A 25,256-nucleotide genomic window follows, 5' to 3' on the forward strand; every position below is an offset into this window, starting at 1 on the left:
GAAGCTGTTGAAGGTAACGCCCCTTTCCTTATTCCACAATAGCAAAATAAAAACCCCAGGATCACTTCCTTTTTGGATCGCAGCGGCTAGCAGGTTAGCTATGTCCATTTATCATTTATACAGACTTTTACAGATCAAACTCGAAGCAGAAAGACTCAGAATGTTGTTTTTTTTAATACAAAGTTGTTCTGTCGTTACTTGAGAGAGAAATATCAGCTACAGAACACATTTGGATCAGTTTTCTTATTCATTTTTGTTTTAAGTGAATAAATGATGTTTTCTCTACTCCAGTATTGGTTGATATCAGGAATCGGGCGCTACTTGAAACTATAGAATCAGTATCAGTAAGTGAGGGAGAGAAAGAGAGAGGGAGGGGGAGAAAGGGAGAGAAGAAGGGAGGGAGAGCAAGAGGGAGTGAGGTAGAGAGAAGGAGAAAGAGAAAGAGAGAGGGAGAAAGAGAGGGACACAGGGGAGAGAGAGAGGGAGACAGGGAGTAAGAGAGAAGAGGAGAGAGAAAGAGGGAGAGGGGGGAGGGAAAAAGCGAGGGAGTGAGGGAAGGGGAGAGAGAAAGAGGGAGGGGGTAGTGAGAGAAGGAGATAGAGAGGGAGGAAGAAAGAGAGTGAGAGAGAGATGGGGGAAAGAGAGAGAGTGAAAGAGGGAGGGAAAAAGAGAGGGAGTGAGAGAGAAGAAGATAAAGAGGGAGAGAGATTGGGAGGGAGAAAGAGAGAGAGTGAGAGACAGGGGAAGACAGAGAGAGGGAGAGAGGGGGAGGGTGAAGGAAAGGGTGGTAAGGGAGAGAGAGGAGAAAGGGGGGTAAGAGACAGGAGAGAGAGTGAGACAGAGAGAGAGAAAAAGGGACAGAGAGAAAAGGAGAGGGGAGGAAGAAAGAGAGCGAGAGAGAGTGAGAGATGGGAGAGAGAGAGGGTGAGAGGGAAGGAGTGAGAGAGAAGGACAGATAGAGGAAGAGTGAAGGAAAGCGGGGGTGAGGGAAAGAGAGAATCTGTTAATATCGGGAGCTACGTGAAGCTATAAAATCGGTTTTGGTATCAGGACTGAAAACTCTGGATCGGTGCGTCTCATGTCCCATCACCATAACGACGTATTTTCTGCCCACAGCAGAAACCAGTATCGCCCCCTGCTGGACACGCAACACCAGAAAAACTGTTATTATCAAACTCAAAGAGAAAACCCCAAAATGAGTCAATCTCTGGATTTGTTTGTGACACATGATCGAGAAAAGCACGTCTCTAATCCGTTCAAAACGTCTCCGAGTCGCCCGTCAGATGAGGCTAATAGCGTTAGCTTCTTTGTGAGCGAGCGGCGCCTGTGTTTGTGCAAAAAGCGCTTTATATTCTCTTCTTCTCTCCGTTTCCTCTGGATGCGTCTCCAGGGACTAACTTGGCACGTCTCCCGTACTTTTAAACTGCTGCGCTCTGAACCCAAGCTGCTGCTGCACAATAACACACAGACTTATGGGTAATACTCCGTCAAAAACGCCCACGCCGCCGCCGGTTTGAACGCGGCGCAGATTTCGGCGAGGTTTGCAATATTGGCGAGAAGATCTTTGACGCGGAAGGCCACGAGTCCAACTGCACGACTCGAGATTTTAGTGACGTGGCTCTGAAAATAAACGAGCCTCAAACCCAAACACTGAGGAAGAGACAGAACGCCGCGTGTTTGTTTATCGCTCCTAATAAGGACGCCATGATGGAGAGATCAAAACGACAAAATAAAGAAATGCAAGGCAGCGGAGTCACGGCTCACGGGGTAAAAATGTGAGTCACATGACACACGACTTCAAACACGGAATTAATGAACAAGAGATGGAAGGAGAGAGGGAGAGAGAGAGGGAGGGAGAGAGAGGGATGGATGGCTGAGAGGGATGAGTGCATAAACAGGAAGAAGAGAGGGAGAGAGCGAGGGAGTGAGAGAGGAGAGAGAAGTCTGAGAGGGATAAATAAATAAACAGGAAGATGGGAGGGAGAAAAGGAGGGAGAGGGGATGGAGAGGGGGTTGAGGGAGAGAAAGAGAGAGAGAATGAGAGAGGGAGTGAAAGAGAGGGGAGAGAGGGAGAAAGAGGAAGGGAGAAAAGATGGGAGGGAGAGCAGGGGGTGAGGGAGAGAGAGGAGATAGAAAAAGAGGGAGAGAAGGACAGGGAGAGAGAGTGAGTGAGCGATGAGGGGATAGAGAGAGAGGGAGAGAGAAAAAGGGAGGGAGAGAGCAGAAGAGTGAAGGAAAGGGAGGGTGAGGGAGAAAGAGACAGAAAAAGAGTGAGGGAGAGAGTGAGAAAGCAAGAGTGAGTGAAAGAGAGAAAGAGGAAGTAAGAAAAAGAGGGAGTGAGTGAAGAGGTGGAGGTACAGGAATAATCATATTCAAAAATTCGATCTTGAAATTTGAATTTTTGATCGGAGGAAACTTAATTGGCTGTTTCCATGGCAACATAGATTGAGTTTGAAAAGTGCAATGGGATATAGTGCCCAAATGATCTTGTTTTTTTAAACTCTCATCACAATAACTGTTTGTTTGGCTTATGGTTTTATGTCAGATGCCCTTCCAGTCGTCACCACTTCACTGATCGAGACCTTGTCCTTATTCAACTGGACCCAGGTAGAAATTAATATCTTAATTTTCTTAGAGCTGATTTTTGATCCCAACTCTAGATTTTAGTTAATTTTTGAAACACATATTTTTCAAAACTTTTTTTTTTTTTACCCCTCAACCAATGTTTTTATCGAGAGCAGGATCTGAACCACCAACCTTTGGATCAATGGACAAACGCTCAACCAACTGAGCCACTGTCACTTCTATGGAACGTGGATTCCTCTACATTTATTTCCTCAGTTATTTCCTGGTAGTTCACGTCTCACTGTGATTGGTTAAACTCACCTGTCACTCACTGCATGTGTCTGTGCTACAGCAAAGGAAGTGACTGAGTGACGTCACCCACAGCTTCAGCCCCAAATGAAGCTCATCGAGGCCAGAGCGGTTATAGCGGCCAATTTGGATCAGAGTTCCATATTTGGAATTCCAACCAAGCGTATCATAGCAACCAAAGAGCCAATCTGGAGTGAGGCTGTTGAATGTAACACCCCTTCCCACACGCACCACTGGTTTAGCAGGGAGCGGGCGCTTAGCAACGCTGTCAATCAAACCTGTTGCTAACACTAGCGAGAGTGACCTTGGGGAAAAAAGGCGCCTGATTTGTCTGTTATTAATGTTCATATCTTGATTTACAGACAAAATGGAGAAATAAAAAAAACAGGATCATGTAGAGCGGGTTAATACGAACATTTAAGACCAAAATGATGAGTCTGACAGCAGCAGTTACAGAGAGAGGGGACAGTTTTTACACAGAAAGTTCATTAGAGCCAGAGTCGATGGAGGCAGAAGCGCGATCATGATGACTTCCTGTTTGGAACACGGTGGCTAGCAGGTTAGCTATGTTTATGGTCGAACTGCTCGGCCACACAGATATTTAATAACTGCAAAATTTCCAGGTCACGTTAGTGCAGATGCTAATAGCGCAGATGCTAACATGGCTCCTGTGTTATTTGCTGTTCCCAGTCCACATGTGTCTGTTGTATTTGAACGTGGCCTCGTCATCTGAAACTCCCACCTCTGGAATAAACTCTCTCTTTTCTGGATAGATAAACAGGAAAAAGACAGAGAGAGGGGAGAGAGAAGGAGAAGAGGAGGGCAAGGAGAGAGGGAGCGAGAGAATGAGAGGGAGAGAGGGAGGAAAGTCTGAGAGGGATGAATAGATAAACAGGAAAAAGAGGGAGGGAGAGAGCCAAGGAGAGGAAGAGAGAGAGGGAGAGTGGGAGTGGGAGAGAGAGAAGGAGATGGACAGAGAGAGAGACAGAGAGGAAAGTGTGAAAGGAAGGAGTACAAAAACAGGAAGAAGAGAGAGGGAAGGAAAGACGGGGAGATGGAAGGAGAGACAGAGGGAAGTCTGAGAGGGATAGATACATAAATAAAGTGCAAGAAGGAAGAGAGGGGAGAAGGAAGTCTGAGAGGAATAGACAGCAGGAAGAAGAAGAAGAGAGAGAAGGAAGGAAGGAGGGAGAGAAGGAGAGGGAGAGAGACAGAGGGAAGTATGATAGGGATGGGTAGATAAATAAAACTCTCTTTTCTTATTAGCAAAAACAGAACACAGCATCGCTTTTTTGTTTTGTTGTTTGCTCTGGTTCATGTTCTGTTCTATAATCACCATAGAAACCAACCTCTCCTCCCTGGCATTTAACACTAGACAGGGCATCTGGGTGTTTTATTGTTCTGTTCCTGTGTATCGTGTTATCTGTATGTTAGTTTTTATCGAGATGCAGGGTTGATAGACGGAGGCAAAGCAGTCTCTTGTCCCGGGCCCCAAAATGTCAAAGAGGCCTCAAAATTGGAGCCTCTATTCAGGCAGGAGTTCTTCTCTCAAACTGAAAACACTATGTTCCACCTTGTGATGTCATCATGTGGTAATACAGGAAGTGCTCACTGTGTTTTTAAATTCCATACACCTTCAATAGAATCATCTTGATCATTTCAGCTCTGGAATTGGCAATTTTTACTAAACTAAAAGGTAAAAGGAGCTGTTAACTTGAAAACTACCACTTCATGACATCACAAGGTGGAACAGAGCATTTTGAGCATTGGAGATGTTACAGACTAATAATAAAGTGTAACTCAAACATTTGTCAACGAAACAAAACACAACTCCAGGTCTGTTTTGAGGAGGGAACAGCGTTAGAACATGGATTAAAGCTCACAGTAGTCAAGTTTGTGTAATATAGGGTCTTTAAAGCGACACTACGTAACTTTTGTGGTAGACGGTCCACCATTTGCTCGTCCCCATGACTAGAATGTTGCGGTGTATGGCATTAAACCTATCCATCTAGCATTACTTCAATTACAGGTGTTTTTAGTGGTAGAAAAAACAAAGCTAGAATCCACGTTTACCCGTCAGAAAATGGGAGTGCTAGCATGAAAATTAGTTTAGCGAGGCTTCAGACATATTACATTTTCAGTTTAGTTCATTTTGTGTCTAAGCGACGTATGAGAAAGTGTCTGAGTTCGCTGTATAAATAAAGCGAACTGGCAAACGGCGCTTTTATTCGAAACAAACGACATCGATGACAACACAGAGACGTCCCGGCGCGTCTCCTCGTATGACACCCACAGCTCCATCTCTGTAATCGCATTTTAATGGCGTCTTTACAGATGACACCATTAGCCGAGCGAGGCCAGTGTATCAGCGCTAACGCCGTGCTAGCCATGTGCCATTAGAACTGCAGGTGAACGGCTAACCGCGGCGCGAACCTTCACTGACTTGTGTCTTTCGAGTGTCTCCTCTTTCTCTCTTTCTTCTTCCTGCCTTTTTTTTGGTTTCGTTATTGGGAGAAGGGGCGAGTGTGAACGCAAATATGCAAATGAAATGGTTATTATTGCGTTGCTCATCAGGCAGTGCGGCGCAGACATTAATAGGCTGATGAATATGCATGTGAATTTGTTAATTAAGTTAATTATTCTGCTGAAAACGCATTCGTCTTCCAAGGACATCTTCCCCAGGATTCCAACCTGCTCCTCTCATTAGTCATGCGATACTTTACACCGGGCGCCAGGACAAGAGGTACAGCGAGGGAGGGGCCGGCGAGGGAGGGGCCGGCGACGAGGGCCAGCGGGGTCGATATGTAAGCAATTTAAGGATAGCACTGCTTTTAAATCAGCCGCACTGCGTTTGTCTCTCTATAGTTCTCATCTCTGACCCCTGTGGATCATTATGTTATAATTTACACATTTTAAATCAAAATATTCATCTAAAACCACTTCATAAACGAAACAAGTCTGCGGACTTCCGCGTTAGAAAACTGTGGTGCCATAAACGTCATCACAACAAAGCGCCGCATGCTGTCGGCGCCCCCTATGGACACCTGCACATCACAATAGAGCAGCACATTTAAAAAAATGTTGTACCATAATGACTACGTGACACTGCCGAATCCTACGACTATCGCTATCCTACGACTATTATTAAGAAAATAAAACTGGAGAAGGAAGTGTGTATGTCACAGTGGGCGTGTCACAGTGGGTGTGTCACAGTGGGTGTGTCACAGTGGGTGTGTACCGGCGGTTAAACGGGGGCAGATCAACTAAATGGCGTCTTCAAAATAGTCGATTAAAGATTACACAAACATAAATCACTCCAAATACAACTTCAGAGGCTCAATGAGAAGAAACAACTAGAACATGGATAGTGGTCTGAAGGGATAAACTAAGACCAGAATCTCAGGTGTTTCAGAAAATGTTTGTAAAATATGAATAAATAAATAAATAAAGTATGACGAGATCAGAGGTTTAGTTCTTTAATGAGAACAGCAACATCAGCAAAATAACTGCAGCGTTTGATCAGAGAAATGCGCCAACTCAAATGTCGTTTCCGTCCTGTCACAGTGTCTGGTCCTGCGGGTCGGTGGCGTCCTGCAGGGGACCTGGCACAGCTCCTCCTGGTGGCCGGCCCCCGTCACTGCGTCTCTCTGCTCTCCGCGGTGTTCGCTCTAATTGCTTATTAAAACCCTCTTAAATGAACTTTTTGTGCCAACTTTCCAACACATTAATTAATTGTTGTAGCCAATTAAGTGTCGCTGCGCAAATGAGCTTCGCCACAAATGGTCCTGTAGGGCCCCCCCTTCCCAACACCCCCCTGACGTCCCCCTCCCTCTCTCTCCATTTCCTCTCACACTCTCTGCTCGCATCCTAGCATTGCCTCGTCTCATTAAAGAGAGAAAGAGAGAGAGCGTTGATATAAATGTGTGTGTGAGAGAGAGAGAGAGAAGGGGGGGGAGTCAGAGAGAGGGAAAGAGGGATATAGACAGAAGTAAAGACGGGGGTAGTAGACAGAGTGAGGAATAGAGAGAGAAGAATGAGGAATGAGAAAGAGTAAGAAAACAGAAGTGAGATGTGTGAATAGAGAAACAGGGAAAGGGGATAAAATGAGAGAGAGAAACATGAATACAGATAGAAGAATAGTAGACAAGAGAGGGAGAGAAAGAGAGAGATGAATACAAATAGAAGAATAGAGAGACAGACAGACAGGAAATTTATTACAAATAGAATAGAGGGACAGAGAAAGAAAGGGTAGATAAAAAGGAGGAAAAAGAGAGGGGGTGTAGAGGAGAGAGAAGGAATGAAAAGAGAGAGGGAGAATGGGGAAGAGAAAAAAAAGAAAGAGGGATAGGGAATAGTCAGAGAGGGAATGAGAGATGCAGATAGAGGTAAAGAGAGGGGAGAGAGTGAGAGCAGAATGAGAGAGGGAGAGAAAGAAAAACTGAGGAGAGGTAGAGATAGATGTGTGAATAGGGGATAAAATGAGAGAGAGAAAAAAATGAATACAGATAGATGAACAGAAGACTAGAGAGGGAGAGAGATACAGATAAAGGCAAAGAGGAAGAGACAGTTGGATAGATATATAGATAGAGAAAGAGGGAGAGAGGGATAAAATGACAGGAATGTAGAAAAAGAAAAATACAAACAGAAGAACAGGAGAAGAGTGAGAGATGGAGAGAGAGAGAGAGAGATGCTGGTGGTGACCGCTCTGACAAAAATGCTGAAGAGGGACAGACCAGAGGTGACCCAGGAGATACAAGGAGGAGCCACGTCACAACAAACACATTTATATTCAGGGAGCCTCAGGAGTCAAACCAGGATGAAATGAGAACTTTAAAACCTCCAAGAATCAAACCAGGACAAAATGAGAACTTTAAAACCCCAAGAAACAAACCAGTGAGGACTTTAAAACCTCAGAAAATCAAACCAGGACAAAATGAGAACTTTAAAAGCTCCAAAATGAAACATGAAACAAAGACTTTAACTGACTCAACATCTTCTAATGCTGTTTCCTCCTCAAAAACAGACCTGGAGTTGTGTTTTGTTTCATTCACACATGTTTGAGTAACACTTTATTATTAGTCTGTCTACATCTCCAAAGCTCAAAATGCTCTGTTCCACCTTGTGATGTCATGAAATGGTAGTTTTCAAGTTAACAGCTCCTTTTACCTTTTAGTTTACAGCTACCTTTTTAAAAAATGTATACACACAACATCACAAACAACTTACGATGACACAATACATTGGAAATTCCAGGGCTGAAATGATCCAAATGATTCTACTGAAGGTGTGTGGAGTTTAAAAACACAGTGGAGCACTTCCTGTATTACCACATGATGACATCACAAGTTGGAACAGAGTGTTTTCAGTTAGAGAGAAGAACTAAATATCCAGGCTTTATGTGCTAAGGTATGTTTTTGAGGAGGTAACAGCATTAGAACATGGATTAAACCGTCACGAGAGTCCATTTTGTGTAACATAGCTCCTTTAAAGTGCATTAATGGCGTCAGAACTTAAAGATGGCCGACAGCTCTAGCGCGGAGTGAGTTTTATGACCAAAGTTTTTCGCTGAATCCAAGTTTACACACCAACACATTTGCATCTTTGTGGGAGTCTCCAGCCTCAAACGCCGGCTGCCTGTGTCACGTGACGAGGTTATAACTATAAAAGTGGAGAGAATCGGAGCTGGTGTTATGGCAACGATAAAACACGCCTTTGCCGCCGTAAAGCGTATATCACGGCTGGTATAGAGTCAATCAACTCCCCAAATATCACATAAATAAAAATGGAGTCATAAAGTAAATGGCAGCTTTAAATCCTGCGTGATGGAAGAGGAAGAGGAGATGTGATGAAGAAGCAGAATCAGACGCACGATACAAGGAGCATTCATAATTAACTTGTGTTTTTCATGTTTTACGACGGCGCCACTATATTAACAAAGATCGATAATTTCTGGGGAGTTTTGATGTAGCGTTTTACATGAGATTTACAAACGGCAGTGGGTCGGAAGAGAGCGGAGTGTGAGATGGAGGAAGAAGAGGAGGGGTTTAAAGCCGGTCTATTCTTCAAACTGTTCTAATGTTTACCCATGTTCTAGTCGTTTCTTCTCATTGAGCCTCTGAAGTTGTATTTGGAGTGACTCATGTTTGAGTAATCTTTAATCGACTATTTTCAATCTACACCTGTTTAACCTCCACCAGTACACGCCCACTGTGACACGCCTGTACGTATGCACTTCTTCAGTTTCATTCTCTTAATCGGTGATACTCGTAGGATTCAGCAGCGTCGCGTCATCATTTTGGTACAAGTGGGAAAAAAAAAAAGTGCTGCTCTAGTGTGATGTGCAGGTGTCCATAGGGGGCGGCAACAGCATGCGGCGCTTTGTTGTGATGACGTTTACATTGGACACGGTCAGCGGATTTGTTTCTTTTATTAAGTGGTTTTATATGAATATTGTGATTTAAAATGTGTAAATTATAACATAATGATCCATAGGGTCGCAGGGGTGGGCAAACGGGCCACAATGCATTCTAAAATTTGACAAAGGGGCCGGGCCAGGATGTGTATGTATATATATATATATATATATATATATATATATATATATATATATATATATATATGTATATATATATGTATGTATGTATATTATATTAGAGATTCGGCCTGTAACATGTAGCAAAGTATGAATATGGAAGGCTCATTGTACAAATTATTTTCCAAATGCATGAATTAAACTGAATAATGAAATGATTACATTTCAGTAAAAAAAAAAAAAAAAAAAAGCAGAAACACTTTGCCCTTACCCATTTTAATATAACATCACAGCGTATATTCCAAACCTTATCAAACAGAAAGAAAGATGTTTTAACGCTGTTTCCTCCTCAAAAACAGACCTGGAGTTGTGTTTTGTTTCATTCACACATGTTTGAGTAACACTTTATTATTAGTGTGTCTACATCTCCAAAGCTCAAAATGCTCTGTTCCACCTTGTGATGTCATGAAGTGGTAGTTTTCAAGTTAAAAGCTCCTTTTACCTTTAGTTCAGTAGATCAGCAATTCCAGGACTGAAATGATCCAAATGATTCTAGTGAAGTTTATGGAGTTTAAAAACACAGTGGAGCACTTCCTGTATTACCACATGATGATGTCACAAGGTGGAACAAAGTGTTTTCAGTTTGAGAGAAGAACTCAGCCTAAATATGCAGGTTTTGTGTGTTAAACATGTGTAAATGAAAGAACACAACTCCAGGTCTGTTTGTGATGATGAAACAACATTAGAACAGATCAGAGAATAGAGGAATATGGGCCGTTTAAGGTAATATCACACCATTTTACCAAGTTTCCTCAACAATAAAACTTGACTTTTTTGTATATTTTTAAGACATTATTAAAACCACATTCTGGGTTTTTGTCAGTCACAAACCTGCAGAGAGTTTATATAAATATGCATTTTATTTTGAAAACTTCAGACTCATAAAATCGTAAAACTGAAAGTGTGTTCTCCTCCATAAGTCTGTGACCTTCCTCTGTGTCCATCACTCACGTCTCGTTCTCGCATGCTGATTTCTGCCAAATTAAAACATTGCACCGTTATGATAAATGCTGTTTGCCAGGTGGCGCGAGTGGATTTTTACATTGTTGAGAAATTAAAATCCCAAAAAACTCTGGGGCTCAGCAAGTTTTAGCTTCGTCAAACCAGCATAGCGGCTAAAAGGTCAGCGCTCGTTCTGACTAACTTTGGAGCAGGCGGACTCACTTTTGATTGACTGCTCCGAGCGGCGCCATAAACAGCAGATTTTTCAAAGTGGTTTCGTCGAGGGCCCTGGACAGAAGTGTGAGCGGAAAATAAAAAGGGGAAATGACACGTTTGGATCGTGAAAACAGCTCCCGAAATTCAAAACAACAAACTCAGAACAGACATCCATACATGCAATACTCTTACCCTTATGCAGGGGGCAGCAGTCTAAGATCCCAGACTTCCCTCACCCCAGACACTTCCACTTACATCTGCGACATGTGCCACATGAGCCATCTCACACTCTGAGGACTAAACTGGGACTAAACCAGGACTATGACAGGACTAAGACAGGACTAAGACAGGACTAAGACAGGACTAAGACAGGACTAAGACAGGACTAAGACAGGACTAAGACAGGGCTAAGACAGGGCTAAGACAGGGGTAAGACAGGGGTAAGACAGGGCTAAAACAGAGCTAAGGCAGGGCTAAGACAGGACTAAGACAGGAATAAGACAGGAATAAGACAGGACCAAGACAGGGCAAAGACAGGGCAAAGACAGGGCAAAGACAGGGGTAAGACAGGGCTAAGGCAGGGCTAAAACAGGACTAAGACAGGGCTAAGACAGGGCAAAGACAGGACAAAGACAGGACAAAGACAGGGCTAAGACAGGGCTAAGACAGGACTAAGACAGGACAAAGACAGGACTAAGACAGGACTAAGACAAGGCTAAGGCAGGGCTAAGGCAGGGCTAAGACAGGACTAAGACAGGACTAAAACAGGACTAAGACAGGACAAAGACAGGACTAAGACAAGGCTAAAACAGGATTAAGACAGGATTAAGACAGGAGTAAGACAGGATTAAGACAGGACTAAGACAGGACTAAGACAGGACTAAGGCAGGACCAAGACAAGGCTAAGGCAGGGCTAAGACAGGACTAAGACAGGACTAAAACAGGACTAAGACAAGGCTAAGACAGGGCTAAGGCAGGACAAAGACAGGACAAAGACAGGACAAAGACAGGACAAAGACAGGACTAAGACAAGACTAAGACAAGACTAAGACAGGACCAAACCAGGACCAAACCTGGGCCAAACCAGAACTAAACCTGTTGAATCAGTGTTTGATTTTAAAACCTGGAACAGTCTTCCTGAAGATGTGAGACAGGCCTCTACTTTGACAATGTTTAAATCCAGGCTCAAACGGTTCTGTTTATCTGTGGATATGACGGAAAGGGTTTTATTCTGCACTTGTTTCTTTTAATGTTACTTTTAAGATTATTTATATTTTGATTTGTTGTATTTTGATTTTAAAGTCTTTCTTTTCTTTTTTTAAAGTCTTTTTTGCAGAAAAAAAAGATTTATTCACAGGGGGGACAAAGGGGCCCAGAATTGGAACCTCTTTCTATTCATTTTTATTAGAGGGGGCCATGTGAGGCTTACTGCCTCAGGCCTAAATTTCAGTCGACGGCCCTGCTCATTCAGAATATTCTCTGCTAAAGCGTAGTGTTTTTTACTAATGGCAAAGTACAAGACTATAACAGCTCTTTAAACATGCAACTTATTCATAATATTAAAATTATAATGACTCATATCTCTAACATTTTTAAACCGTCAGCAACTTTCTAATTAATTATCGTGATATAATCGTTTATCACAATTATTTTGGCCATGATAATCATCACGCATAATTTCAATTTCGTCCCAGACCTCCGTCCCTCACCCAGTGTCTGTGTACACTGGTGTATGAACGTGTGTGTGTGAATGTGTGTGTGTGAATGTGTGAGTGATTCCTTAGTGTAAAGCGCTTTGAGCCTTGAAGGTGGAAAAGTGCTGTATAAAAATCTGACCGTTTACCATCTTAATTTCTATAAGGGGGGCTCAATAGGAGCTCCAGCCCTGTTCAAATACAGAACAATTACAAACCAAACAAAACACATATGTCCATTTAAAACATTAAAAACAGGAGCAGGTGTGATTATAAATGTTTCTCTCCACATTATTAAAGTCCTGCAGTGGCACCAAGAATCACGAACACTGATCGAGTGCCCAAGCATGGAGCCGGTATGACGTGGTTTTAGCTGCATCACGACCACAGACTGTGTGTAGAAGTGGACTGAATGAGTGTGACGTCACCCACAGTGTTCAGCTCCAAATGAAGCTCATCGAGTCTAGAACAGTTATAGCAGCTAATTTGGAGCAGATTTCCATATTTGGAACTCTGACCGCGAGTATCATAGCAACCAAAGAGCCAATCCAGAGGGAGGCTGTTGAAGGTAACGCCCCGTCCCGTCTGCACCACTGTTTTAGCAGTGAGCGTATGCTTAGCAACACTGTCAATCAAACCTGTTGCTAACGCTAGTGGGAGCGATCTCGGGAAAAGAATGTGCCTGATTTGTTTGTTATAAATGTTCAGATCTTGAGTTAGTAGTACTTGAGTCAATAGTGAAATAAAAATACCAGGCAGGATCATGTAGAGCTGGTTAATACGAACATTTAAGACCACAATGACGAGTCTGACAGCAGCAGTTATAGAAAGAGGGGCGACAATTTTCCAATGTCAAGAGTTGATATAGCCAGAAGTGCGCCCATGATCACTTCCTGTTTGTAACCCGGCTGCTAGCAGGTTAGCTATGTCCATTTATATAAACAGTCTATGGTGATACCGCAAAACATTTATAATCTCAATGATTTTTGCCACTTTCTACATTTTATATACGCGCAGAAGACATGAAATATATGAAGATATGTGGAACTACGTAGTAACGAAAGTAAAAAAATACGGCTACAAAATATTTTTCAACAAAGAAAATGGAGGAGTCTTTGAGGAGCAGTTATTTTTTTACTTTACTACATAATCCCATACATTTTGCTTCATATATTTAATGTCTTCTGTGTGTATATAAAATGTAAAGTAATAAAAATAAACATAGACTGAGAGGGTGTGTCCAAACTTTTGCCTGTTCATGTCTACAGCACGAAAATCCTCGTTTCTAAATCCACCCCGAGCACACCCGCGTCAGTGTGAAGCCATGGCATCTTGAGAGAGCGTCCATTTTGGATGCTCCTGCCTCCTGTCGCTCTGTCTGCGCCTCAGACTGGCAGGGTGGCACGTTTATGGGCACTCCCCATAAGGTGCCGCTCTGATTGATGGCCCCCGCACCCCCCCATCACCCCCCTGTTCCTCCTCTCCTCCTCCTCCCTCGCTCCCTCCTCTCCCTCCTTTCAACTCTTCAGTCCTGATTTATTCGTCTAGGTCTCTGTGACTTGGCACTGGCATTGCCCACTAGTTCTCGTGCGTGCGAAACTCCCCGCGGGCACATTCACTATTATTTGGCGTCCCGATGGGTGAAGGCGATTGGTGGGTTTCGGATGACATCACAACATCCTATAGACCAATCACATTTAACGCAGACGAGGGGCAAAATGCTAAAATGCTGTTTTTTGTTGTAATGCGGCGAGTTCTCAGGTCTCGTCCCCAGATTTTAGTGAATTTAATAGATCTGACCTGCTTGTCTCCATGGAAGAAGCAAAGCGTTAATGCAATAAATAATCAAAAAAATTATAAAAAGAAATACACAGATACGGCGTTTATGAATTTAACTTTTGGATATTTCAAAAGTATAATGTAATCAAGAGGGAATACTGTCTCTTGTTCTGCCATCTGGAAGTACGACGCTCTAGAATCTCAAAAACCACAGCCGCACCGACCCACAGAGGCGGCTCGTACCTACACTCGTGCCCGTTTCATGGCTCCAGACTGGCACGGCGCTTTGGGTAGGTGATGCTGCCACTCTGCCCCTTTCTGGAAGCATCTCTCCACCGCGAGGGCTCAGCTGTGCCCGGGCCAGAGGGCTAAGCAGCTCTGAACTCCTGCCAAAAAAAGAGACGGGGAGATGGAGCGGGACGGGCCAACGCTACCAAACACACACACATATACAAGAGCGCGCTAGCTAACCACAAAGGCTGCCGGTGCCAATCTGAGGTTTACGATCCTTGTCGGCTTGTCAGTTTCTTCATAAAGAGATCAGCCCAAGTGGTGCCTGAGTCAACACGTAAATAAGATGGATGTGAGGAAGAGGAAGAGGTTGGAGCAAGATATGAAAAAGTTAAAAGGTCCCGTTTTACACTATTCTCTGATCTGTGTTCTAATGTCGTTTCCTCATCATAAACACACCTGGAGTTGTGTTTTGCAATGTCAGAATAATCTGAATATTGCATCTTTTTCACAAAATCCACCAGCGAAACGTCACTGTCTTTTAAACAAACGTGAGCCCAGTATGGAGAAAATGGAGAAAATAAATGGTTTCTCGTGGTAGAAAGGGTCGACCATAATCGTTCATGGGACGTTGTATTTAATTGGGAAAATTGCCAACAAAGAGAATGGCGTTTAGAAGTCGAGAATGTGCAGAACAAACATATTACTTTTAATGATATCTTCCAGATCACTATAGATCCGCTAGACTGAAAACCCACCTCTTCTCCCTGGCATTTAACACTAGCTACACAGCATATACAGTTGTTTTATTGTTCTGTTCTGTGTTAGGTGTTTTTTTTTTTTTTTTTTTTTACTTTTATGTGAAGCAGAAGTTGTTTTAAAGGTCCTATATCACAAAAACTGACTCTTGTAGCTTTAATCCATGTTCTAATGCTGTTCCCTCATCAAAAACAGACCTGGAGTTGTGTTTTGTTTCATTCACACATATTTGAGTAACACTTTATTATTAGTCTGTAACATCTTCAAAGCTCAAAATGCTCTGTTCCACCTTGTGATGTAATGAAGTGGTAGTTTTCAAGTTAACAGCTCCTTTTACCTTTAGTTCAGTAGAGATAGACAATTCCAGGTTGTGGAATTATCAAAATGATTCTAGTGAAGGTGTATGGAGTTTAAAAACACAGTGGAGCACTTCCTGTATTACCACATAATGACATCACAAGGTGGAATAGAGTTTGAGAGAAGAACTCAACCTAAATATGCAGAGTTTGTGTGTTAAACATGTGAATGAAAGACACTGTTTGTGACGAGGAAACATTAGAACAGAGAAAAAAGAGGAAATAGAGTAATAAATGTTTAAATTCTATATAAACACATTTGAACCATTTAAATGTGGAACCTATTCATAATATTTTAATGATTCAAATCCAGAACATTTTAACTATTTCAAACACGACTAATTATCGTGATATAATCGTTAATCACAATTACTCTGGCCATGCTAATCGTGAAGCCAAATTTTGAACATCGGCCCATGTCCAGGACCCAGAAATGAGCCGAACGCGACGGTGATGTAGAGCTACAGTCTGGTGACCTCGGCGACAGTGAAACGAGACAGCTCATTTGTGAACGAGGACACGCGAAAATACATTCATTTGTTACAAAAACTGACAAAATTATGACCCAAGTTAATAGTTTGGTCATAAATATTAATATTAACAAGGCGCTGTTTAAAATCACAACCCCATTCTTCACATTCGAGCGAGTCAGTGACAAACAGCCAAATATAAATCTATCTGCAAAACTGGATGAATGGAGTCGATGGCATTTGGGTGTAGTTGTTCTTATTGTCTTCATCATAACTTCACATCTCTCCAGTGTTTTACAATTTGGGGCATTAGATTTATCTTATATATATATATATATATATATATATATTTTTTTTTTACAGTGATCCATACCATATCTGGTATTGCATTATTTAATCAGGCTTTTACTAGCTGCGTTTAAGATAAAGCCACAACTTCTCCACACTCATCTGGAGCGTTCATGACTTCATCACCTGATCATTAGACTCACTGTAAGTCGGACTAGGGTGATGCTTGGGGGCGCCAAGAAATACGAGCACATTTCTCCTGTGTGGGCCCCTCTGCTCTGGCTCCTGTGGCTTTTAAATGTATTCATGGGTTGGCCCCTCCCATCTCGCTGAACTTCTTTTTCTGTCCATGTGTACACAGACTGTTTATATAAATGGACATAGCTAACATGCTAGCCGCCGCGTTCCAAATGGACTCCATCGACTCTGGCTCCAATTCACTTTCTGTGTAAAAACTGTGTCTCCTCTCTCTGTACCTGCTGCTGTCAGACTCGTCATTTTGGTCTTAAATGTTCGTATTAACCCGCTCTACATGATCCTGGGGTTTTTATTTCATTATTGTGTCTGTAAATCAAGATATGAACATTAATAACAGACAAATCAGACGCCTTCTCTCTCCGAGGTCACTCCCGCTAGCGTTAGCAACAGGTTTGATTGACAGTGTTGCTAAGCACCCGCTTTTTGCTAAACCAGCAGTACGAGCGGGAAGGGGCGTTACCTTCAACAGCCTCACTTTAGATTGGCTCTTTGGTTGCTATGATACTCGCGGTCACAACTCTGTTTTATAAAATTGTACTTTACCTTTTTTTTTTTTTTTTCACTTGTCCCATGAGCTTATACCTGTGTGTAAAGTTACAGAGGAGCAGAATAATAAGAATGATGAAGCACTTTTGTATTTACATAACACTGGGAATGTTCACTATTAGACTGTTATTTCTGCTTTTAAGTTTCAGGATCAAATTCACACATTTTAAATAAAAAGTTTGATTAAAATGTTCATAGAAAAAATAGAACTCAATATTTTTTGTTTAGGCTCCTGTTTAAAGGGTGTCTAAATTATATATATATATATATATATATATATATATATATATATATAAATTAATAATTAACACAAACAACAGGATAAACAATATTTGAGAAGTATAAAATCAATGTTTACAATAAGACAATAGACACACGGTGGTTGGATGGAGGTGGGGCAGGGTGGTGGTGGAGCAGTGGTGGGGTGGTGCGGCATTTACATTACTTTCTATTTAGACACTAATTTTAAATCTATAATTATGTAATTATGTAAATGCATTTGATAAACAATCAACATTATAAACCTCTGTATGAGCATCAACATCCATAATGGGTCTGTTTATTTATAGTGTTATTATTTATGTGGTTTTGTATTATTATTATTATTGTATTAAATTTTCATTCTTTTTCTTATTATTATTATGCATTTTTAGGTTTTACAATATTAAACCTCATCATGTTCATTATTTCTATTCATATTTCAGTCTTTTACACATTTAAATTCTATAATCTGTCAGTTTTAATTGGCACCTCACGAACAAGATGTAAACTGAGAATGGAGCTATTAATTTTGTTTTTTTCTAATTAGGACTGAAAAAAATACAGATATTTTTAAGTCTTACAAATTTGGCTTGTTAGTTTCACTTAATTTTATTAAAAAGAAACTTAAAATCTTACGCTGCCTATAGTAAAGATATACATATACATATAATTTTAGGTTTGTATTTTTACACGTAAATATTGGGACAAATTAAATATCTAAAATGATTATGTTTTCTGCTTATAATTAAATATTTTAAATGATTTCTATACATTTTTCAGTTATAATTAAATATTTAAAGTTATTTCTACATGTTTTGTGGTTATAATTAAATATTTAAAGTTATTTCTACATGTTTTGTGGTTATAATTAAATATTTAAAGTTATTTCTATATGTTTTCTGGTTATAAGTAAATATTTAAAATTATTTCTATATGTTTTCTGGTTAAAATTAAATATTTAAAATTATTTCTATATGTTTTCTTCTTCGTCCGTTTTGGTTCTTGGTCAGCACTTTTAAATCTTTAGTTCTACATTCACCTGCGTTTTGAATATTTAATGCTCCGCTTGTTTAACTCGCGCGCTGTCTTCACGTTGCTTTGACGTTCTGTGACGTGACCTGGTGGTGCCGCACGCGCCGGCCCTCACAGACGCACACAGTGACATCTAGCGGCCGCTCTGGGAACAGCGCGCACAAACAGCAGACACACGGTTCAAACGGTCACATAACTTTCTTTTAATAAACTGAACCAAGAAAACACATTATACAAAATATTTTCATTTTTACAGACACGTGAAAGTCTTTCTCTTTTGTTTTCTTGTCCAACAGAGAAAAAAAATTAACTTAAGTATGAAAATGGACCGTTTTTTTTGTTGGGCGTGAAAATTATTGCACAAAAAAAGGAACGAGCAGAGATGCACAAGAGGAGACAGATGCCGCTTTCAAGAGCATTAGGAAAAGCCGTTTTTTGTGTAACTGTAGCTTATGAAAAGAATTAGCGAGATGAGAAAGCAGCTCCATTTGAAACAAGAGCTGAACAGCATCACAGTTAATACTTTGAGAATATTTTCAAGTTTAATATGAATAGATTATCATAGGGATCAACCTCTGGCAAACAAAATCATTCATTCACTAGATGGAGACGCTTATAGGCACCATCTAAACTAACCCACTTCTTCCTCAATGGGTTAAAGTGATTCAGGGGCCACTAGGGGGCACAAATGAGGCACAATGCACTAAAGTTAGCTGGCGTTTATAAAATTAAGATTCAAACGCTGCCCTTGAGTTTATATTTAAATGCTAAATTTGTCAAAACGTTAACATGACAAGGTTGCGTTAGCGTGACAATCGTACGGGTGGTTTAGCCTTCGGTTCATTGGTGGTCGCTTAGTAACCATCCAACAACGTCTATGGAGCAGTGAGCACCTGTAAAGGCCCTTAACAATCATATACATCTCTGCTTGGTACCTGCTTTCTGGTTCACCTGTCAATCAACCTGCATGTAGCTAGGGGGCGCTCTCCCAGTCACTTCACGGGTCAGCGGGTATAGCGGAGGTCCTGGTCTTTAGCGTACTGCGCAGTCTTGGCCGTAGCCGTGGTAACAAGTGCGGCCGGTGCCTCTGAAGCGGTGGAGGGCTTGGGGGGCGATGGCGGAGGTTGTTGTCCCAGCGACGGAGGGTCTTCGTTGGGTTGAGATTCTGGGTCCTGTCTGGAGATGAGCTGGAGGAGGGCAGCTGCCACCGCGGGGCTGATGTCCGGGGTCGCTGTGCCCGGCTGCGTCTCCGAGGGGAGGGCGGGGGGAGGTGGAGGCGGAGGAGGCGGAGGGGGCGACGGCGGGCGGTGATCGTGCGCCATTTTCTTTTTGGATGGATCTAAGGAGCAGAGAAGAAAGAAAAGTTTAGATATGAGGTTATGGCGTTTGCTAACAGGGTCTGTGGAGGTGAACGACGGCAGCGACAGATCTGTGCAAACGATGAGGTTTAAAAGTCTGAGTCACACACACAGGAACGACCACGGCATTTTATGATCTATGTTATTGTTTCCTCATCACAGACGGACCTGGAGTTGTCTTTTGTTTCATTCACACATGTTTAACACACAAACTCTGCATATACTCTGCCTGAGTTCTTCTCTCAAACTGAAAACACTCTGTTCCACCTTGTGATGTCATCAAGTGGTAATGAAGCGCTCCACTGTGTTTTTAAACTCCACACACCTTCACTAGAATCATTTGGATCATTTCAGACCTGGAATTGCCAATCTCTACTGAACTAAAGGTAAAAGGAGCTGTTAACTTGAAAACTACCACTTCATGACATCACAAGGTGGAACAGAGCATTTTGAGCTTTGGAGATGTAGACAGACTAATAAAAAAGTGTTACTCAAACATGTGTGAATGAAACAAAACACCAGGTTTGTTTTTGATGAGGGAACAGCATTAGAACATGGATTAAAGCTCACAGGAGTCCATTTTGCGTAATATAGAACCTTTAAAGACGCATTATGTAACTTTCTGACCCGCCACCTGAATCTTTCAGAGTCCACATGGAAAGTTAAAACCATACTCTAGTGCAATGAAAACATCCAAAATGGAAAAAAACAAAAAAACAATAACATGCTTTTGATTTTGTCTATTTTTCAACTGAAAAGTTCTGTACTGTGGCTTTAAAATGATGAATTGTCAACAAACACATGCTGTAGACGCTAATGAGCAGCTAAACAAACAAAATGCAAGGTGAAAATAAATTTTTTTAAATGAATGTGACGGCTTTGACAGGTTTACTTAAATAATTTGCACTTTGGTTAAAAAAACTGAGAACTATATGGAACTAACTAGATTATAAGCAGAACGCTCTTTTTTTAAATATATATTTATGTACATTTTGACTTGATAAAAGCCCCTCCACTTCTCTAATAACACATACTTTCCTTATGTAAACTCAGAGAAACAAAATATGGTATATCTTAAATTTATTTTACATTCTAGATCCATTTTACAACCAAAACAGTGAGAACATGTTATGGTCTATTGTGATCCAGAAATGCTCACAGGCCTAAGAGCTGTTCAAGTATGTACGCAAACTAGATAGAACTAACGAAAATGTATTTTTATTATAAATGAATATAATGTGGGATTAAAATGTGTATAGACTCACTAAACTATAAACCTGTTATGAGTTGCATATTTAAAATCATTAATGTCACATTTTAAGTATGTTTTCTCAAATTTGAATGTGTATTTCTACAGTTTGAGTTTCTTTCATTACCCTGTATACATAATTGTTTAAAGTAATAAAAAACGATGTTATGAGGTTTAAAAATAACTGGATAGGAGCCATTTTTCGACATATTCCAGTGAAAGGAGGTCGGGAGTTAGCAGAGACACAACAGTTACCATCTCCACGTCAGCAGCTCAGTAATCACTTTTATTCAAAGTACTACGTCACAGTTAAACTTACGAGTCAGAAGAACATTCGAAACAAAAGGTGAAGCAAAACCAAAAGTTTGAAAATAACACATGCAGGTGATGTCTAAAGACCCAAAAGCAACCATTTTGTTTTCACTTTGTATTTTTTTTTATTCTTAAAAATGCTGACAGTACAGAAGCAAAAGCACTTCCAGCGGCGACTCCGTGGCACCTGCGTTTTCGATGAGATGAGGGTGAAAACTGGACACATACAGAAACGAAGGACAAAACAAACAAACTGAAGAGGGCGCTATTCTCTGCAGGTGGTTTTGGTTTCGTTTACATCGGGGCTGGCGGCTCTCGCGATCGGCCTGGCTCAAAAAACGGGTCATACCGAGGGTTTTATTATTGTCGGAATGTGACAGACGATGAAAACTCTAAGGAAACAACCTCCCAACACACCTTCCTCTGTTGAATCCCTCCGTTTATTCCCGGTAACATGGTACCAAAGAAGATTCAACCCCATTCCCAGGAAATGTTTACTTTTTCCATTTTGTCCCATTTCCCCCCCCCACTCCCAACTGTTCCCATTGCCACCGACCTAACCCTGCTCTGCCCACAATCGTCGCCCCCTAGAGACTAAACCCAGACTTGCCCTTGCGATCAGTAGTAGCGGCAGACGGAGCGCGACTTAGAGCCTCGTCTGATTGGATGCCATTGCTCTCGTCGCTTTGTTCCACCCCCTCAGTCTGTGGTTTCATGATGTGCCCCAAAATGAGCGCCAGGAGATTGGCCTGATCTTCTTGGCTAAGCGTGGGCGAGGCCTCTTGGGGTTCGGAGGAGGAGGGGGGAGGCAGAGGAGGAGGAGGAGGAAGAGGGGGCGGAGGTGGAGGTGGCGCTGCGGACGACGCCGTGGTCTGGTGGTGTTCGTGCGCGCCCTGGTGGTCGAAGGATTCGCTGAGGGCGGACAGGGATTGGCTGAGGGTGTCGACGTTGGAGAGGTTGAGGAGTTGAGCGACTTGGGGCAGACTCAGGTCGCTCTGGCCTTGCAGGAGATTCAACAGCACCGCCAGCTCCGTCTGGTTCAACTGCTCTGCCGCCGCTCCCAGGCCTAACGCAGTCACACAAACACAGGTCAGACGCCGCACAGGGGGGAGGAGTCAGGAAGGGTCATCACACAAGTTTAACACAACATCTGACCTTTCAATTTCTAATCAATCAACATCCGTGAACAGCTATGCCCCAGCTCAGTTCATGCTTTTGGATAAACCTGGTCAAAGATTATGTCAAAGGGGCATTAGAAGTGTTTTGGGGGAGGGTCTGCCACCTGCTGGTCTCCATTAGGGTTGCACTGATACGATGCTGTCAGATATCGGCGTTTGTAGTGAGCATTTTGATAGAGCAGGTATCGGTTCAGTCGATATCCCATTTTGGTTTATATATTTGTGTCATTTTTCAAAGCTGTTCTGTAGTTACTTTAACAGTTACAAAACACATTTCATGGATCATTTTTGCCACAGCTGTTTGACTTTAAAGGTTCTGTATTACATAAAACCGACTCTTGTAGCTTTAATTCATGTTCTAATGCTGCTCCCTCATCAAAAATAGACCTGGAGTTGTGTTTTGTTTCATTCACACGTGTTTGAGTAACATCTCCAAAGCTCAAAATGCTCTGTTCCACTTTGTTCCACCTTTACCTTAAGTTCAGTAGAGATGGACAATTCCAGGACTGAAATGATCCAAATGATTCTAGTGAAGGTGTGTGGAGTTTAAAAACACAGTGGAGCACTTCCTGTACTACCACATGATGACATCACAAGGTGGAACAGTGTTTGTATGAGAGAAGGACTCAGTCTAAATACACAGGGTTTGTGTGTTAAATGTGTGAATGAAACAAAACACAACTCCAGGTCTGTTTGTGATGAGGAAACAACATTAGAACAGATCAGAGGATAGAGTCATATTGGCCCTTCAAATGAAATAAATCATGTTCTGTCTCTGGCTTTAAGTATCTGCTGATATCAACCGATACCAAAGTATTATTTTCTTAATTGGTGACACTCGTAGGATTCGGCAGAGTCATATAGTCACTTTGGTACAAATGAAAAAAATGTGCTGCTCTAGTGTGATGTGGTCCATAGGGACCAAAAGCATGCGGCGCTTTGTTGTGATGACGTTTACAGTGACGTCAGCTCCAATTGGACACCGCAGAAGTCAGTGGACTTCTGTCTTTTATTAAGTTGTTTTAGATGAATATTGTGACAATGATTCACAGGGGTCAGAGATGAGAACTATAGAGACTCAAGCACAACAGGACTGATTTAACAAAATATATGATATAAAAGAAAAAAAGTCAAATTATTAAATTAAAATTCCTTCCAATGGAACAGTATCCATCTCGCATTTATGCCTCAAAAAAATGTATTCTTTTGGTGAGTGGGGTCACCTCTCCACAGACCTGACCTGTAACGTGGCCTGGATGAGTCTTTTTGCACAAAGTTTAATGCCAGACAGAGCAGTAATACTTTATGTAATAACAGCAGGTGTCAGAACCTCCACCAATACAACAGTGCACCTTTCATTTTAAAAGGGAAAATTTCACATAATCAAAGACTGATTTTACATTAAAACAAAAACGTCACCACATGAATTATTAGAAATGTGTGTTTTTCCCTCTAAATAAAATTGATCACAAGAAGAAGTGGAAATAAATCATGGAAGAAGTACTCAGTTTTCTTAAGTCAAAGTACAGATACCAAAAAAAGTACTCGAGTAGATTTTATCATGTGACACTTTTACTTATACTTAAGTATTAAAGTACCTGCTTAAAAATGTACTTAAAGATTACATAAAAGTATTTTGTGCAGATTTTGAGTCTTATTAAGCTTCAAATGTGATGATTTTGATAAAGATTTGAGCTGAATTTTCAAACAATTAAATCAATGATTTTTTTTTAATTGTACATTCTTGTTTGTTCAAAATTCTGAATGTGTTAAAAACAAACCCTCAGCCTTTTCAGCAGGTCTCACACAATAATAAAAATACTTTTACTTTTTCAAAATGTAGTGGAGTAGAAAGTAAAGATACTGCTCTCAAATGTACTCAAGTAAAAGTAAAAAGTACACACAGTAAAATGTACTTAAGTACAGTACAGATACTAAAAATGTATACTTAAATGCAGGACTTCACTACTTTTACGTTGTTACGTTTCACCTGTGAAATAAATGTTAATTTGTGACAGTGAAACTCGTGCAGGAAAATGACTGGCCAGGTTCCCCCTTTTCAAAATAAGATTAATTTAAGATATTCATTCAGTACAACTTTTATTTTGTTAACAGCAGGATCTTGTGTTGTACTTGGCACTTTGTCGAGAGCTTTACACCACCTTTACATCACCTTTACACCACCTTTACGGCTGTGAAACTTGGCGTAGACGCGTGATGCCGTCTACAAACAGAACAGTCAAACTAAAAAATACCGAAATCTCTGTTCTACTTGAGGAAAAGCACAGACGGTTAGTACAGTTTGCATCGTGCGCACTTCTGAGGACTCACTTTCTGTCAGGGTGGACGACGGTTTCCCGGGTGGGGGAGGTGGAGGTGGGCTGATGGGGGGGCGGCTGTTCTCTCCTGACGACGTCCCGCTCGGGTCCTTACGGGGCACTTTGGGCACAGGCACATCCTCGGACGCCCCGCTCTGACGCGCACGCCGCCGCTTCTTACTCCAGAGCTCGTGACAGTCCTGGTGGTGGGGAAGACTACACACACACAATCACACGCACAAAGAGACACGTACACGCACGTACACGCACATACACGCACATACACGCACATACAGACAGACACAGGGACACGCACAAACGCACATACACACCCATATACACACGGACGCACACACAGACATATACATACACGCATGCACATATACACACGCACACACGCAGACAGAGACACATACACACACAAACGTACATAAAGACACACACATACACACAGACGCATGCACACACAGACAGACACAGACATGCATATTGGATTTTTATGCTTTTTGGGGACATTACATTGACTTATATTCATTTCCTGGA

The 25,256-nt window shown here is 41.6% G+C and overlaps 1 protein-coding gene across 2 annotated transcripts in view; it reads right to left on the reverse strand.

Annotated features, from left to right (window-relative positions):
- Positions 1-18,477: 18,477 nt before the first annotated feature.
- The window catches only part of cdk12 (cyclin-dependent kinase 12), a 33,579-nt gene continuing 26,800 nt past the window's right edge, over positions 18,478-25,256 (reverse strand). The window contains exons 13-14 of one of the 2 annotated variants that reach the window (XM_033970453.2): positions 24,727-24,929; positions 18,478-19,637 (exon numbers count right to left, since the gene is read on the reverse strand). In XM_033970453.2, coding sequence (XP_033826344.1) covers positions 19,303-19,637; positions 24,727-24,929 — 538 coding nt within the window. In that variant the 3' untranslated portion in view covers positions 18,478-19,302. Of the gene's footprint in view, positions 19,638-21,114; positions 22,284-24,726; positions 24,930-25,256 lie in introns of those variants that run through there. The other variant, XM_033970452.2, reaches the window with a different exon arrangement.

The sequence above is a fragment of the Periophthalmus magnuspinnatus genome, chromosome 8 (genome assembly GCF_009829125.3).
Source record: "Periophthalmus magnuspinnatus isolate fPerMag1 chromosome 8, fPerMag1.2.pri, whole genome shotgun sequence".
NCBI classification, from domain to species: domain Eukaryota; kingdom Metazoa; phylum Chordata; class Actinopteri; order Gobiiformes; family Gobiidae; genus Periophthalmus; species Periophthalmus magnuspinnatus.